This window comes from Harmonia axyridis, chromosome 1, assembly GCF_914767665.1.
Source record: "Harmonia axyridis chromosome 1, icHarAxyr1.1, whole genome shotgun sequence".
Classification (NCBI taxonomy): Eukaryota; Metazoa; Arthropoda; class Insecta; order Coleoptera; family Coccinellidae; genus Harmonia; species Harmonia axyridis.
Window position 1 is genome coordinate 42,670,434 of NC_059501.1, and position 18,911 is coordinate 42,689,344.

General features: G+C 34.5%; 1 protein-coding gene across 2 annotated transcripts in view; it reads left to right on the top strand.

Moving 5' to 3' along the window:
• Positions 1–16,683, top strand: part of LOC123671345 (probable methyltransferase-like protein 25) — a 55,958-nt gene extending 39,275 nt beyond the window's left edge. Inside the window, exons 1-5 of one of the 2 annotated variants that reach the window (XM_045605121.1) lie at positions 4,399–4,417; positions 10,775–10,988; positions 11,566–11,784; positions 12,399–12,960; positions 16,311–16,683. In XM_045605121.1, the coding sequence (XP_045461077.1) occupies positions 10,782–10,988; positions 11,566–11,784; positions 12,399–12,960; positions 16,311–16,672 (1,350 nt within the window). In that variant the 5' untranslated portion in view covers positions 4,399–4,417; positions 10,775–10,781 and the 3' untranslated portion in view covers positions 16,673–16,683. Of the gene's footprint in view, positions 1–4,398; positions 4,418–10,774; positions 10,989–11,565; positions 11,785–12,398; positions 12,961–16,310 lie in introns of those variants that run through there. The other variant, XM_045605120.1, reaches the window with a different exon arrangement.
• Positions 16,684–18,911: the final 2,228 nt, after the last annotated feature.

Genomic DNA, 18,911 nt, shown 5'->3' on the forward strand with positions numbered 1-18,911 from the left:
AGCTGAGGTATTACAACATTCATCTTGTGATGGGTCAGAAATCTTAGGAGTTTTTAGAATGTAAAATGAGAAATACTTGAAAATATTTATAATATCAACAATACCTTTGGATTTATGAGAAACTTGTACAAAAGGGTGATTTTGAAAATTTAAATATTAGTGACTGGGTATGCACAGCAATGATAATCATAGGAGTAGTCTACAGGAGTCTTATGACCTTTTTTTTCAAAAGAAATATTTACAAACATAATGATCTCAATTCAAAATCAGGTAAAATATTTGTGCAAATATGTACATCAAATCTTGTTTTAATATTCGCTAAAGGCTCATTTGGCTTTAGTTCAGGCAATACTTGTTTTTCATTAGGTTCAACACTTCTATTTTGTCTGTCAAATTACCCATTTTGACCAATATTGAGTCTTCCCATAAAAAAAAAATAAACTCTTCTAAAATGCTGAGGAATGTATGTCAAAAATATAAATTATTTAAGATTTTTTATGATAGGCTCACTTTTATTTCCGAATTTCTACATATAAGAGCAAGTTTTTCAATTCATCACAATCTAGATTGAGGCTTTCTCTGTCCAGTTGATTGATGAGCTTGCATAAAAATAGGGTATATTGAAATTTTTGGTTAGAGGATAATTACATTAATTGTCTTTAATGATGTCAGAATTGGGTAGAACCAACTTGAAATTAATAGGCTTATCTATATACTTACGAGTTGGCAAAGGTAGAAATAAAGCCATTGGTGATTAGCTTCAATGGGCTGGTACATAAGAAAACCGTTTAGCACTTACGTGAGATGGATCTGCCTTCGAACACACATAACTTGGATGCAGAAGGCCGTATGCAGCATAACTACGACAAGTACTCTTTCTATACTAATCAGTCGGATTGCTTTTGGCTCTTTCGTCCGAGTATCCCAAAAGGAACCACATTTTGTGTGAAATAAAAATATATATGTATATGCGAAATGTATAAGTATAACTCAATATTAGCAGAATGGATACCAAAGTTTGACTGATACGTGAAAAACCACGTTGTGGTAATCCCTCTTGCATTAAATGCTTCATCATATGTCCAGAGAAATTCATTGGGAAAAACGAAAGAAACAAAATATTTCTTCTTTTTCTAGAAGATTAATATTGTGCAAGAAAAATGTATAGTCCCTATTGAAAAAATCTACTTGAACATCACATTGAATGTCTGAGTTAGATGTCCCCCTGAAGACTAAGAAACTTCCTTGTGGAACATTTTGATCCAAGGAGTAATTTCAGTGGATCTTTTAAAATGGGTCACTCCATATATTCTTTGGTTGACTGGAGTTCACAAGGAGTAATTTGAGAAGAGATTATTTGAGATAGGTTGACATGGCTAGTGGATCACGGCTGTGGTTCAAGACTTCTTGGAAAACGACTCTTGTCAACGGAACAGTCGTGCAAATATTCGCGAAACGAACGATTTATCCTAGTTGACATAGGTAGTGAAGCACAATCGAGGTTAGTTAGTTGTGGATATCGACTCCTGTCAATGGAAGAGTTTTGAAACTATTCTCGAAACGGATGGTTACGAAAGGAGGCACGAACGTGAAACGGGATATCAAACATATTGGATATTTAACAAATCTATTAGAAGGCAAGGAGTATTTTCATTTATTTTTTTTTACTGAATTGTGCTGTGCTAGATTTGTGCTCTTTGTACTATTGATTTTTTTTGTTACATATGGTTCTCAAAATATGATTATTGGGTTTCAAAGGATAAAATAGATATTTCAGTATGTGTATTGAGAATCACAAAATTCAATTAGAAGCTAGGCCAGCACCTATATTTTTCCTTAGTCATAGAATTCTCGAAAATAAAACACTCATCCCATTTTCCATTTTTCTTAAGAAAATATGTGTACAAAATTGTGCTACACTCTTATGAGAATTGAAGAAAGTTGGTCATGCATTTTCGTTTTCCTTCGACGAAAATTGTTTCAAATACTTTGGCTCCAGTTGTGCTGTCTTGTTCTGGTCAGATTTTCAGAAGTAACTCAACATTTTTTTCAAAGGATGGAAATCTCTTATTTGAAAATCTGACAGACATCAGTCAGCAGAAATATATAGCCCAACTATAGAAAACAAATTTCGGTCAAAAAAACCAAAGCTCTGGGTTAACTTTCTCTCATTTTTTTTCTTGAATAATTTTTTGAGGGAATTTCAACGGAGTATCTACCTTTACATACGCGTAGCACAATTTTTTGATGTGTGTAAAGTTGAGCCAGCACTACTTCTCGATCATTTGAAATAATTTTCGTCGAAAAAAAATGAAAGTGCTAGGATAACTTTTTTCTAATTATTTCTTTATTTTCAGATGAATCAGAGGGATATTCGTGAAAATTACATCGTCAAAAATTTTTCCAAGAGTTGCCCTATTTTCTGAACGTGTTTCTTCTGGAGAATAATAAAAGTGCTGGGCTCACTTTTTTTTATTCTCAAAATTTTCCAGAAAAACCGAAATATTTACGGCAACAGTCAGCACAAATGTAGCACAAATTTTTTCATTCATTTGTGAGAAGAACAAACGAAAGTGCTGGCCTACCTTTTTTAAATTTCGATTTTTCAGGAAATTAGAGACTCTCGGAAAAATTCGAACGGAACAACTTTGTATATGTGTAGCACAATTTTTTTCAATAATTGAAATAGAACCCAGTACTGAGCTGGCCCATTTTTCGATTTTTATATATATTTCGAGATTCATGAAATTAAGAAAAAATTCAACGGCACAAAGCAGCACAATTTAGCACAATAAAATTCCTTTCGAGAATCCTAATTTAATAATTTTTGCCCATTTTTTCATCAAAAGAAACGAAAACACTGAGGTGATATTTTTCTTAGCGAATTCCAGGGAAGTTCCAAGAATTTTTTTGGAAATATTAACGGCATGAGATTCCTTGGATAATTTTAACAGAAAAAAGTCTTATGAATATAGAGCCACAAACGATTCGTGATTGATCGATAGAAATCACATGTTTTGAAATTCGAAGTACGAAATGAGATTTAATTTAGCCATTCATTAACAACAGAAGAATACCGACAAAATTAATTCACATGAAAAAGGTACCGCATCATGGTCATAAATATTCAGATTGACGCTGAAAAACACGTGCACTCTTTAGGCTTGTCGACGTTCCCTTTTCTGAAAACAAAACAACATACAATTGGCAAATACTTTCTTGAAATACGAATATACGTCATAATATTCGCGTAAATAACAGTGTGAAATCAACGATCGCCATGCACTATCCATGTCAACCTAGCTTTATACTCAAGAGTAAATTTAGTTTCAAAGCATATGCCGTTGTTGAAGGCGAAGAATATATGATAAAAAAGAGGTATTGTATTTATTTTCTCTTACCACCATTGTGAAGAGCAGACGTGCGAGACGATGCTTGGATGTCTGAAGTTTGTTGAAAATGGAAATTAAAAAGTTTGTTAAAAGTGTTTCACAATAATATTGTGGCTTTTCTTGCTTTTTAGTGTTTTTGACGGACTTCCAAATGACGTTAGTTATTTCTAATATTTTTCAAACAGTGTTTTTGATATCTCGCCTCGTATTCGAGTAAAACGCTGGACAAATGTCATCTTCACCACCTTGACCTAAAAAAACCAGGCTGCGCCCCGTTTAAAATCATACCGGGTCATTTTTACCTAAATCACCAACCGGTGATTTTGGTAAAGGAAGCAGCGAGAAGGTCTGTGAGAAAAGCCGTGCAGCGCGTGGGAACACATAAACCACTTTAAAGACCCCACCGTCATGGGTGACCTTTTTATATCGAAAGCTCAAGCTAGCTTTTTGATCCCCACGAAGGATGAGTATGAGCCTTCGGTAGCTCAGTGAGTTCTCGAGTTCTAAGGATTGGTTTGAAAATAGGTACATGCATTGGTTGTCTTTGAACATCATGCACGAATCTGAGAATTTTGGAAATACAATGATGAATTATAAGCTTATTATGCAAAATCTCTTTATATAGTTTTTCTTATGTTTGTATATGTTGGAGGCTCAGAGGAAAGAAAAGATAGAGGTGCCTTATAGCATTTGTTGACATCGCTATAACATTTTTGTTTACAAACATTTATAATGTACTGCGTTGCCATTCTGAGGAAGAAGTAATCTTTTCTTCGTTCTGTGGCATAGATGTTTTGCGAATATTCTGAGGATTTGGCAACACGGTTCTGTTGTTGTTATTGCACGTGTCAACTAGAGGTGCGTTAAGGGTTAACTGTTCATTTTAATTTCACGTTTGTAATCGGCGTTATTTCATGCAAGTTTGTGAATTTTAAGTTACATATTGTTAATTTTAATCATGGTAAATACTCGAAAAACATGTATAGTTTGTAAAACATCGGAAGTGAAAACCTAACCTATCATAGGTAAGTTCACGTTTTGAGTCCATAGGCGTAGAATATATCTCGTCTATGGCGTAGTATTTGTGAGATATCGAAAACTTAATTCAATGCTAACATTTGTAGGTTTCCTTCAAATAGAGAATTTAGCAAAATATGGTGCCACGTATTAATATTGCAAATGAACAATTTGCCGAAATATGCATATGTTTGTTCCAAACATTTCAGCACCGAAAACTTAATAAGAGGCAGTAAGAGAACCATTGACTACGCCACTGAAATGTTTACCGCCCCTCTAGTTGTCAATTTTGCAGGTTTGTTGTTGTCCTCACTTTATCATCATGCTCTTGCAATTGATTACAATACAACGCTATTTACTTCTAAGGGCACCTCTATATGTATTTTCTTTCCTCTGAGGTTGGAGGCAATTAGGAAAGGAATATTATTATTAAAAATAAAGGTTTATTTTACAAAATAATTGTATCTCAGCGAAGAAATCTTTCATCCATGTTCAAAGAATACATTATAAAATTCCTTTTACTCTCTTCTAATTGGTTCCCTAATTGATTATGCATATTTTCGATGTCTACAAAATTTCCAAGTTTTTCAATAAGTGGTTCATCAACAATATCCTCAGGATTATCTCCTTTCAACTCTTTCAAGATGAACACAATATGTAGAATACATTCTGATATCACGAGGAGACAAATTAGATCTAGTCTGGCCGTCTTCAATAATTTCAATCGACGAAATTGCTTTTTTCTTTTCACAAAACACATTAAAAAATTCTTGGATATCAGCTCCGTTGGCTCCGTCATCGTCCGGCAAATCACTCACGCACCTATTGCTCCGTGGTCACGTGACGTATCAACCGTTTACACCGCACGCTCCGCACCGGTGTGGATTTTCCGAACGCAGTAATTGAAAGCGGGGGGATGTCCTATCTGTGGAAATTGCCCACCCACTACCTGGCAAATGAGGTGTAGTTCAAAAAGTGAAACCGCAAATGCGTTGGGACTGCTAGCGAGCTGGATGAGGTGGCGCGCTTGGAATTGGCATACGAGATAGATCAATTTCTAGACCATTTGGCACAATAGGTGCTTTTCAGCCACCGTTAGGAGCTCATTGGTACAGCTCCGAAGCGTACCAGTGCGCACTTGTACTGTTCCAGTAAACAGGGCGTCGAGCCCTCGCGTTACCTTCCCATTTCCCCTGACGCACCCCCCGCAGGGCTTCGAGCCCTGACAAGTGTGAGAGAGAAATAAGACTGTTACTTGGCATAAAGTACGAGACAGCTGGTTTGTTTACGTTCAATTTGACAGTTTCGTTTTGGCGCGTTCCACTCATAGCAAGGGCTCTAAGCTCTAGTGCGCCGAGCCCCGGAGTGACACGCACCTGACTGAAAAGCACTTGATACCTCGGAAGACCGAGAGAAGGTATAAGGAAAAAGTGCTACGGCGAATAATACGTCGATGTTCTGGAGCGTATCAGAATAATTCTGATACCACTCGATCTAGAGACTTCACAATCTGACACAAACGGGGGTGATAGCGTGTTTCCTAAAGGAGGCGCAGGCGAGGTAGACTTGAGCCACCTTCATTTGCAGGGCATCTTGACATTTTGCACCCAACCTGATTTGGGCGCAATATCTGCATGCCAGGCGGTTTGGACACGCACCGAAGATCTTGCGCTAAAATTCGACCCATGGACGGAGAGCATTTGCCACGCTTGTGGAAGTGTACTTCAACCAGGTGTCAGAAACAAGCTTGTCAGGCCGAATAATCAGAATGGAAGACACGCTTGAGAAATTTTCTTCTAATAAAAAAAACTAGCAATTGAACTAATTGATTAAATACATTTCCGTGTTAGTAGAGACAAATAATCACCAGAGACCATCTAAATATTCTAAATAGATGTTGCCTTCACACCTTGCGATATTTACGCCTCCTCAAAAATATAGGCAGAACGACCGACGGATTCGACTTAAGCACCCACAATGATATTTTCAAAGTATGAGTCCAAACTATTGAGAAAAAGCCGTACTGTCATAATTCCTAAGATAACTATCAACTTGCACCATCTAATGAATTGTTGACCGATGACCATAACTTCCATTATAATGGGACTGGTCAATGATCAAACCGCTCTCAAGTTCGGTTACGTTGGGCAAGTGGGTTCACAATGATATATAGTTGCTTCGCGAATAATATCACGCCGCAGTCGGTTATCAAGCTAAGAAAGAAGCAGAGACGACCCTTCATTGTGCTGCAGAAGGTGTTCGAGCGGGTTTCAGTCCATTCGATTCGCGTAGCTCTTTGGCGTTTCCAAGTTGATAAAATCAACACTGGCCAATTACTGTCAACCACTACTTGCTGCCATGTCGTGGAAATCATCACATCAGCTTTGAAAAGAGGAGTCAAGCAAGGTGACCCACTAGCACCTATAATTTTCATAATATCATGGTCATCGATGTTATTCATAGTCAGTCTCAAAATCCGAGAGGAATAATATTTTGCAGCCCGAATAATCCCGTACTCGGATATGCAGACTATTTTCTGCTCATTGCAGAAAACAATAGGGATGCTCAATTTATGCATAAGCTGGCTACTTTCAATTCTTCGAATCTCGCCTTCTAAGACTGAACTCCAAAAAATGACGTTCTATTTCTATGGCTATAGTCCCTTCTAGACAGAAGCTCTACCTTTATATTACGCTTAAGTTTTACGCTAGTTCCATTTCAATAATAATCTTCATTGAATATTGTTTAATTTCCCCAGAAAATTATACCATATTTTATTCTAGAATAAAAATGAGAACAATAGTAGGTCATTAATACCTATATTTGCACGGCTCAATTCCCTCAGTCTGTATAAGATATAGCAAGAAGACACCAAGCTATTACATACAGTATCAGTGATACTGCCAAATTATCGCAGGTTTCGCATTTATCGAATATTTCGAGTATTTGGCAAGCACTCGGGCTATAACTACTGAATATTTATTCTGAATCTAATAGCGTATTCGACTGGCTGCAACAGTAAGAATTAATTCGAATTTTTGTAGTGCTAAATGACATATTTAGCTCGAATTAATTCGAACTGGTGCAGCCAGTCGAATACGTTATAAATACGAAAAATCATCGAGGAAAATCTTGAACTATGGAAATACCGCAATTTTTAACTGAGTGGACTAGACTAGTCTATGACTTCCGGAAAACATAGAAAGAAACTAAAAGTCGATGATCGGATAACCAAATTTGACATTTCATGAAATGTAATAAATTATTCATAATTGAAAATTTTATTAGTTTATGGATTCTCAACAATCCCAAATAACAATTAATTACAGTTCCTGAAATATCTACTTGTCTGTTTGTTTCTTTCTTTATTTTCTGGAAGTCCTAGACTACTCTAGTCAGTTAGAGATTGCGGTTTTTCTTAGTTCGAGTTATTCCTTGATAACTCGCAATATTTGGCCCACTACTTCTGAGGGCAATAGACAAACAATACCGTTTGATATCTTGTTTATCTGAGAAGCAAAAACTTTCGTGAAAGGGTAATAAAATAGCTCTAATAGAGCCTCTAATTATCAGATTCTCCATGTAGGTACATATTCGATTTACTTTTTTCACCTACTTCACGTACTGCTGATATGGGGTGATTGAAGTAGTACTCATGAGATGAGATCTTAGTAATATGAAGAGCAAAAAATGTCGTAATAGGGTAATAAATTAGTTTGAATAGAGCCTACAATTATGATGTAATTGCATTTTTCATATTCGATTTGCATTGTTCACGTACTGCCGTTATGGAATAATGGGATATATGTAATATACCTAGTACATATATCCAAAGTCACTTGAACTAGTCCATAAAAACGTTTGGCCAAATATTATTGCAAAACAGTCATGAACCATAGGCACACGCTTTTAAAACCCTTAAGTTGAAAATTCAATTCAATTCTCTCAGAAAATTTGCGACATGAATAGCTTTTGTTGTCACATTAAAAATGATACTATGTCATTTTACGGTGTTATAATTTGATTATTTTTTATTCCCGACCTGTAATATACTATCAAGGAACATTATCCACGATATGAACTGATCGTTGCATAAAATTATAAGAGCACGAAAATGTTTGAGATAAACTCGGAAATGTTCTGTCTGAAGATAAGGAAATAAGGGTTGACCTTGAGATCCTTGAATGACATCCAATTTTCTACGTCAAATTAGCAGCTACGTTGCCGAATTGATTTTTATTTTTTCGTTATTCTAAGGCGAAGTTTATGTCCAGCAGTGGAAGCAGAAGGCTGGATGATAATGATATATAGGCTGATTCATCGCGATGGCCTATTAAATGTTTATGATAAAATAATATTGATAAATAATTAATAAATTTGTATATTGTGGTTTGAGATGATGATCTTTCTCCCTAAAATATTTTCAGACCTCTACAACTTCCTGTTATGCCGGAAACCGACTACTTCTTCCTTTTTTCAAATAAATTTTTGACGTGTGTCAGTTCAGTCAATTGTATTCTTAAGTTCTATGTCCCAATTCGCCATTTTTAGGCTCAATATGAACGAATTGTCGCCACTATGTTTAATTGAGTCACTATAATCTCACCTAGTCGTTTTCGTATTCCACCAAAATTTTTTCTTCAGTGGTATGAAGATCATTTTTTCAGAACTTCTCGTAAATTTGAAAGTAAATGGAGGAATAGATTCGATCGCAAAATATTCATCTTTTTTTACATAAAAATTTTGCCAAACATCATAGTGGAAATCATTAAAAACATCAGTGACACTACGCACTAAAACTAAGTAAAAATGCATTTCAATAATACCCCTATGGACCACACTGATCTATGCGAATCATAAGAAAGTAATCAAAAAGTGATAGATGCAGCCAATGAGTGTGTTACCAAAAACGCCCCCGAAGTCGAACATGGAATTTTCAGCCAATAAAAGAAACTAAATCGGAACATTCTTGTTTCCAAGACGATTTGCTAAATACCGGGGTTTATTTGAGAGTATTGTTAGCAATGATTTCATAAATTCCAAAGGAATTTCTGAAAACTTGGACAACCCTTGAATAATTGAAATATTCTGGTTCCTCCAAGTGACTTTGGATATACTTTACCAATGAGATCTCAGTAATCCGAAGAGCAAAAAATTTCGTGATAGCTTAATAAATTAGTTTTAATAGAGCCTTGAATTATGTCGTGATCAGATTTTCCTTATACATATTCGATTTTCATTTTCAACCTACGGCCGGTATAGGATGGATGTAGTAATAGCAGGATATCTTGTTAACCTGAGGAGTAAAATAGGGTAATAAATTAGCCCGAATTGAGCCTAAAATTACCATGTAAGTTTAATTATTCTAGCTAGCTTAACGATAAAGCTAGCAGAACCCAGGTTTTTAAAAAACGTTAATTCAGAAATTTGATAATGGGTTCAAACGTGAGCCTAAAATTATAATGTAATCTGATTATCCATAAGAAATCGATTAGCTCGGTGGTTCCACTAGCTTAGCGTTAGGGGTAATAGGGTAAAAAATTAGACTAAAATAACCCTAAAATTATGGCCCAAAAAGCATTAAAAATTCGAAAGTGGTTCTGCTAGCTTAACGGGGGTCGAATTTGGGACACCCGATACATCTCAAACAATCAAGCAACTGGCTGGGCTAAGGTTACAGAGTGTGTTGCATCTGGGTTGATTTGTTTTGAAACTTCACATCCGATAAGTAATTGGCTCATGGATGGATTAGTCCTTATATTCAGTTTACTCTTTATGAACATCAGACATTGATTAATCGAACATCTGGGATTCTGAAGTCTTTTTCATCAAATGCAGCGAAAATAATCAATTCACTGCATATGGAATATGTCCAATCATAAATTATATAATTTATGATATTTATTGATAGATTGAAAAGATTCTTCCCGTGCGAAATATAATTTTGGGTTTGATCTTACACTTACATCCTACATATGCAATTAACTATAAAATTTGTAATCAAATAATTCTCGCAAAAAAAAAACGCATACAAGCAAATACAAAATTAAGTTTGTTATACTCATATGTGGCCTTTTTGAGCGAGAATCACGTTATTATTATTTTTTAGTAGACCACATTTGTGAAATGAAAAACGATTCTTCTCATCCTATGAATAATTTTTATTTTTATATATTGGCTTATTATTTTAGGGTCGACAAAGTCAATTTATTTTATTATTAGATATATTTTCCGTCTTATAGAACATAGCATACTAGGCTCTACTCATTTCAAACAATGCAAACTTCTTGAGCATATCCAAAGAATATTTTGTTTATTATGTAGAAGTATATTGAAACTGTTTCATGTATTCTAATTTTTTGCAGATAATCAATGTCTTATTCGACCCAACGTTTTGATTCGTCAAAATATTTCGATGAAGCATTGGCATTTTTGAAGGAGTACATGTGGATTTACAATAGTCCAAATACTGACATACTATCTAGGAATGTGCTAGATCAAATTCCACATGAATGGATCGTATACTTCCAAAAGTTGAGCTTCAGTGATCTCAAGGACTTATCATTAGGTAAAAAAAAGGTGAGTGAATACAGTGAGTACTGATATGAGGTCAAGTTCAAAGCGACGACTTTATTTTCGAAATGCCTTCCATGAGGTTCATTTCCAAGAAAACTAAAGTCCTGTCCTCATTCTTGTCTTTTGGACGGGTTTCAATAATAAAATTTAAAGAATGTAAGTGAAAGGGAGTGCCCGGGCTATTTCACTACATGAAACAGCTGACATTAATATTAATGTCATAGATCCTTTCCACCAAGCATTTCAAGTGTATGAAGTTGTAGTTACCACACTAATCCACAGATTTGTTATAAGCGTTAAACTAAAGTTTATTTTAAGTTAGAACTTCATTCACAAAATCGAATTTCGCGATTAAATATATGACAGACTTTTTTTCAGATACTTGATAAATCTGGTCAAGCTCTCCCTTGTACGGGCACCTCCGTTAGGCGGACAGAGGTTTCACTGTATATCTAAAGATTATATAGCTATATATTTGTAACCCATAAAATACCTCACCTAATACCTTACGGTCCATAGATATAAAAGTTTAGTAATACATATTTTCTTCTTCACATCGAATATTGTTTTTGTGTTTTAGGATGATTGTCCTCATTCCTTAGTTGGTTTTCTGGATAAGATTGAATTATTGAGTACTCCACGAAAACGTAGATATTCGGAGTCTAAGCAAAATGAATTGCCTAAGAAAGGAGGATTGAGTTTCAAAAAACAACATGAAGTCATATCCTTTGCTCCCTTAATTGCAGATATATGTGATCGCGTTGGAACAAACCAGGTCATTGATATAGGAGCAGGTTTGGTAGGTATTGCATTCGAAATTGAATTTCTAACATAATGATTTTTATTTTATGATTTCACGCATAATAAGTGACCAATATCATTGTGAATGCACATATTTTAGTTGAAAGTATAATAGGATTTCAAAATACTCAGGAATTACTTGCAAAGGTGTGACGATTAGGAAAATATTTTGGTAGAAATCTTTGTTACCTGATCTTAATATTCAGGAATATGTCTTTTCGATTCCTGAAAACTGATTTTAATAGAAGGTGGCGATATTTGAGACAATTTTGAGTCCAAAAACTATGTCACAAATTTTCAGTACACTATATTATTATCGAAGCTACTAATTTCGCATCTGTTGAGGATTTTTTCATTATTCCATCAGAAATAATTTTATGCGGTTTAATTGATTTGATTGATGGATCCCTTTTTTAAAGCTAGGAGGGGAAATACCGATTTTTTTAACAACTTTCATTGAATTAGCTCTCGAATTTTCATAGGGAAATTCCTAAGCATATGTTTTTGTAGATTTTTAGATTCATTATTCCACTTTATCGCATGCCCGAATCGAGAATTAGTTAATTAAAATCATATTGAGTTTTTCCTAAAGTAACTGTTTCATGTTTTTAGGGCTATCTTTCCTACCTTCTAGCCGAAGATCATAAGTGTTCAGTTCTTGCAATCGAAGGATGTCCTCAAAAAATGGAATCAGCCCTGAAATACCAGTTGAAATATCACAAATATTCCAGAGAAAGAGTAACTTTCTACAATCATTTTATAACTGAAAATTCAGTGAATGAGATCAATAAAAGTTTGAATAATACATTTTCGAAAGAAGAAGCTATATGTATGTGTGGATTACATGCATGCGCAGATTTGAGCGTGACGATTCTTGATTTATTTTTGGAAATGGATCAAGTAAAGTCGTTGGTGATAATGCCTTGCTGTTACCACCGATTAGGTTTGCGGGAAACTGTCGATGAACGAGAATACTTCAAAGGTTTTCCTATAAGTGAGGCATTAAAGTATTATTTCGAAAAGTACGATGCATCAAATTTTCTCAAAAGACCTTTTCTCAGGTTAGCTTGTCAAACTACGTCGACAACGTTTCAGGAAATGAGTGATTCTCAGCACGAAGAACATGCTAAAAATTTCCTTATGAGGGGTATTTTGCAGAAAGCTGCAGATGAAGGTTAGTATAAGAAAACATGAAATAAACCAATTGAATATTTTAAATGTTATCAATTTTAAAATTATCTATTCTGTTGCGATAACTTTCATAAAAAAAAAATTGATGAAGGTCAGAAACTTTTGAACGCTTGTTTATTCATACATAATTTGTAAACACTCGATTTGATTACAAGGGTGCCATTGGCGCATGAATAACGAACGCTAAAAAAACTCTTGATTGTATATGTACAAGGCTTCTTCTTTCGGCCATATCTTCAGAACGCATGAAATTATCGCTTTGCGACCTTCAGGTGTTTTCATGCGAATTTGATGGAATTTCTGTTTCCGTTAAGAGAATCCTATCATTACATTTGAAATTTCGGAGTAAAATGAACAAAACAAGGAACTTCTGACTTAGCGCCCCCTATCGAAAGCAGCAAAAACAAATTTATCATGACTATATTTTGTTTTCAATTAACAAGATATTATCTTTCAGACGAGATCTAATTTGCTCGAAAATGTTGAGCCAAACTGAAGTTACAGGCGTTTCAATCAGTCAGATTTCTCTCATTCACCTACCCTCATTAGATGTCGTAAAATCGAAAGTGACAATTCAAAAAGATAGAGAATTTTCCAAGGATTACAGTGATGATATTTTTTCTTCAACTTCATATGAAACATTTTCGAGTAAAATTCCTTTTTCTACTCGACGGTGGCTATTACGCCCCCTAGCGGTAGAGGTATGAACTTCAAAACAATTTCCAGTGTGTTCTCTCGTACACTTTAGTGGTAAAAATTTTTACCGCAAGTCTCTACGATGAGTGGATCCTGAGATATAGCCGCTTACCTCGCTTATTTGCCTACCCTGTACAATACTTTTCTTTTTTTTTAGATATTGTAGATATTTTCAGTCAATGCTATCAACATGAAATTTCAATGCTATCAACCGTGTCATTTGAGATTCGAATCTACTCTGAAAATTTCAAGTTTCTAGGTATCGTCGCTCTACAGTTATCGTGTTTACCAAAGAACAGAACCTAATTTGAGGACGTTTTTATCCTCAGTGAGTCGAACCTTATCGATCCAAACCATTCTCGTTTCAAAATCAGAAAATATAGACATAGTGACGAAATAATAGAGCTGTCTGTTCAGGGAACGAGATTTATGATTCGAATTTCGATTCAATATAATACATTATATAGAATTTGATTACGATAAATAATATTTGTTCTATAGACAACTATTAAAAAACATGACATAGCCATCAGTCTCATGGAAGTCATGGAGTCTCTCAGAGAATCAGATGAGAATACAACGACAGAAAGAAGTCCAAGACCGCTACCGGTTTTTATACACGATGTGACAAATTATTTAGAGATGAGCAATGAATTAGTCACAATAATAGCAAATGAATAATTTTATATTGAAACTTTTTAATAATTTTTACAATTCAATATAAATGTACGACTTAATTTTCGCCGAAATTTTCGATATTAGGCCAATTGAAAAGTCCCCGATCTTATGTACAGATGGCAGTGGTAGTATTAAATTCATATGATTTTTAGTTAGTACCAACCTTCAAACGATAAGTGTCAAAATTTGACAGCAGTCCGACCATTAGTTTGTGAGATATTGCGTTGTGAGTGTAGCTATTTTTTTTATTTGAAAGAAAATGGAAAAAAGGAATTTCGTGTGCCGATAAAATATTGCTTTTTGAAGGGGAAAAAATACAGTAGAAGCAAAATCTTGGCTGGAAGAAGAGTTTCCGGGGTCTGCATCAGAAAAATCAAACCATCATTAATTGGTATGCTAAGTATTAACGTGGTGAAATGAGCACCGAAGACGGCGTACGCATTGGACGCCCAAAAGAGACTGTCACCGACGAAAAAATCAAAAAAGTTCACAAAATAATTTCCGTAAAGTGGAGTTGATCGAGATAGCAGACATTATGAAGATAATATCTGAACGTGTACAGGGTGGGCAAATAAGCGAGGTAAGCGGCTATATCTCAGGATCCACTCATCGTAGAGACTTGCGGTAAAAAATTTTACCACTAAAGTGAACAAGAGAACACACTGGAAATTGTTTTGAAGTTCATACCTCTACCACTAGAGGGCGTAATAGCTACCGTCGAGTAGAAAAATAAATTTTACTCGAAAATGTTTCTTATGAAGTTGAAGAAAAAATATCATCACAGTAATCCTTGGAAAATTCTCTATCTTTTTAAATTGTCACTTTCGATTTTACGACATCAAATAAGGGTAGGTCAAAGGGAGAAATCTGACTGATTGAAACGCCTGTAACTTCATTTTGGCTCAACATTTTTGAGCAAATTAGATCTCGTCTGAAAAATAATATCTTATATCTATAATATCAGAAGTTCATTGTTTTGTTCATTTTACTCCGAAATTTCAAATGTAATGATAGGATTTTCTCAACAGAAACAGAAATTCCATCAAATTTGCATGAAGAGTCCTATTATTATTATTATTATTACTCAAAATAGTAATAACATCAATGAAATCAAAAAATGTATTATGAAAAATGAGTTGGTTATTCTCGCCTAATCCTAATACCAAAATATTTTTTTCAGTGGTATGAAAGTCTTTAGGATGCCAAATCATTTTTTTCAGTACTTGGCGTATCATTACTGACGTCAAAAGTAAATGGAGGAAGAAATTTGATCACAAAATATTCATCTTTTTTTACATGAGAATTTTGCCAAACGTCATAGTCGAAGTCATTAAAACCATCACTTACACTGAAACTGAGTAAAAATGCTCATTTCATTAATACTCCTATGGACCGTACTGGTCTATGCGAATCATTAGAAAGTAATCAAGAAGTGATAGATGCAGCCAATGAGTGTAATCAAAAACGCTCCCAAAGTGGAACGTGAACTTTTCAGCCAATAGTAAAAACCAAATTGAAACATTCTTGTTTCCAAGATGATTTGGAGGTTTATTTGAAAGTATTGTTAGGCAATACCCCAAAGGAATTTCTGATTAATTGACACCTCCAAGTGACTTTCGATTAGTATACCATCATGATAGTAACTATCGCAGTGATAATCACCATATAAACATCTTGATGGTTACTGTATCGCACTGTCGCGACAGCACTCTTTCAGAGTGAGAGTTATTTTCATCGTGAAAATAAGCCTTTAGTTTTGTTATGAAATGTGAAGAACATTTCAAATTTCAAAAGGTTTTCTCACAATTGTGAGAGAACCTTTTGAAATTTGAAATCAAGGCAATTGCCTTGAATAAATATGAAACTTTTCTTATACTTGAAGTAGAAAAATCACTGAGAAAAAAGAATATTTCCCCTTCAAAAATTATCACTTTTTATTATTTATATAAATTCTTTCAGTTGGATGTAACGTTTCGAGATTGAAGAGGAAATCCGGAAAATCTCTCAATGAATCAGATTTTTCATTTTATCTGAAAAATTTCTGCAATAATTACAAATTGATTCCCAAATCGAGTGACGCAAAAGGTGATCTGGATGTCGAGAGGAGAATTATAGAAATATGGGAAAGCAACCAGGACAAATTGATACTGATGGAAGCTCTTACCGCTTTACAAACTTCTTTACAGAGTGTATGTGAAAATATTTTGTTGCAGGATAAAGTGCAGTATTTAATAGAGAATGGTGTTAATTGTTACATCGAGAAAGTAACGGATGACAATATTTCACCTAGATGTCATGCTTTGATTGCAATTAAAAATTAAACAAATGAAAAGCCTTTCATTTTTATTATCTACAATTTCAATTCTATAACTCTAAATCAGTGAAGGAAATTGTCCTGATAAGTCTATTCGTTTATGTAGAGCGTACTATGCATTTTATCAAACACTTTCAACGTAAAAAGAGAATAAAATATTTTGAAAATTTCTACATTCAATACACGTGGTCAAATTGCTTTTGGTGGAGCAGAATTGCCTGCTCCTCGTAATCGTAAGATTATCCGAAAACTGAGTGGTGCAGTGTATGACGCGGGAGTGGATATCTTTCTTGATATGCGTGCGTTTCATCCATTGCAATAAACATAAAAGAATATGATATCCACATACTCTGCCGTGCTCAAAGCGTACATTTTAAGATCTTAACTTTCTGCTACAATTTTAGTGCAACAGAACACGACAATTAGAATAATACCTGTATTTACGCTTATTTCTAGCATAATGTTTTTTTTTGTTGAAATTACATGATCTTTCATATGGCAAAGTTTTTCGGTGAGCTAATAAATGACCTTGTATAGGTGTCTGGCGATGATCATGTTATTACCGCTTTTTATGATGTTGTCTCATTTTTCATCATTTATGTTCTTCTGGCGAGATTTAAATTGAGTAGATCTGAATAATATTTTTATATTCGGTAGCAAAGCGTGGGTTTAATTTTTGGTAGAATATTTACTCATAACTGTATTTGAATTAGGGTATCAAACCTCAAACCGTATTTATGAAATTGGCAGTACAAAGGAGGCTCATTCTCGGAAAATTGATTATCTTTCAAATTTTATTGCCTACTATAAATAATATAATCAAAATATCTTATTAATAACCAAATGGATATACCTAAGTATACAAAAACAAAAGAAAATTAAAATAACAACTTACGTGACGAGCATAAACACTTCAAACATAATGAAAATGACTAAACAGAAAACCAACTACTGTTATGATATGGTTTGATAATGCCCAAAATCAAAGAAGAGTTGGCACCGGACGTCGAAGGGGCACAAATGAAATTCAAGATCGTCTAAGACTTATGGCCATTAGAGACCAATTTGCGACAACTCGATCTTTGGCTGATGAGTGGTTAGGAGAACGCGATGGAATCAGTCGCAATCCAAACGTGATTTGCGTTAGACCATATCGGTTTGAAAATTAATTATGTTCAGTTTACAAGGAAAAATTCAAATAATAAAATGGTATTTTGGTGGTCAATCAATTCAGGAGACAATAAATTCATTCATTGTTGCCTTTGAAGATAGGACGATACCTTCAAGATCCGCGATTTCGAAAATAATTAAAAAATTCGAGACTTGTTGATGTTTACAACAATGTAGTCATTGCAGAATTGATAGACCTATCAAAACCATCTTGTCTGGTTTCAACAGGATGGATGTCCAAGTCACAACGCACGAGCAGTTACACAATTTCTCAGGACGACACTTTCTGACCGTGTAATTTCTACAAATGGCCTCCCAGGTCACCAGATTTATTTCCCAATGAATTTTTTCTTTGGGGGGATATCTGAAAAATTTGGTTTACATACAATATTTTATTTGAATTGAACTAAGTGCAAATCTCCTTCCAATCCGTCCAACTCTCTTTAATGCCTTCGACATTTTCTTCGAAAGAAAAAGGATTCGATAAAAAAGTGAAACTATGATCTGAGGATTATTGCGAAAGTAAACCTCTCAAAATTTTACATTTGTCATACACTGATGACGGGATCTCATACCTCGAATCATCGTAATCTTATAAGCGAGTTCATTCTTTTTTAGAAAATTTGGGTTGAGAGACATTTTCCACGATAGAAAATTCAAAGAAATTAGATGAGTTAAAGGAAAATTTGAAAACTAATTAAAAAAAAAAACAAAAAAAAATAATACCGACTGAAAAATCATGTATAATTGCCGAGAGATTAACCCAAAAAAGATAATTTGAACTATCCAGAACGAGAATAATGATCAATTTCGAATTACCAGTCACCTCCACCAGGAAAACTGAGAGATCTAGTGATAGAATGACCAAAGAGACCTTAACTACCCCACGTTGGGCGCCAAAATTATGTGTAACCTCTTTGTTACAACTCAAAATGCCCGAGCACATTCGTTTGTGTTGGGTCATGGTTCTGATCTCTGAATTAACCAAATGGAAGGGACAAAAACCCAGTTGGATCAAACACCTCTTATATTCACACAAGTATTTTACAATCTAAATTTCAAAATATTTGGTACCA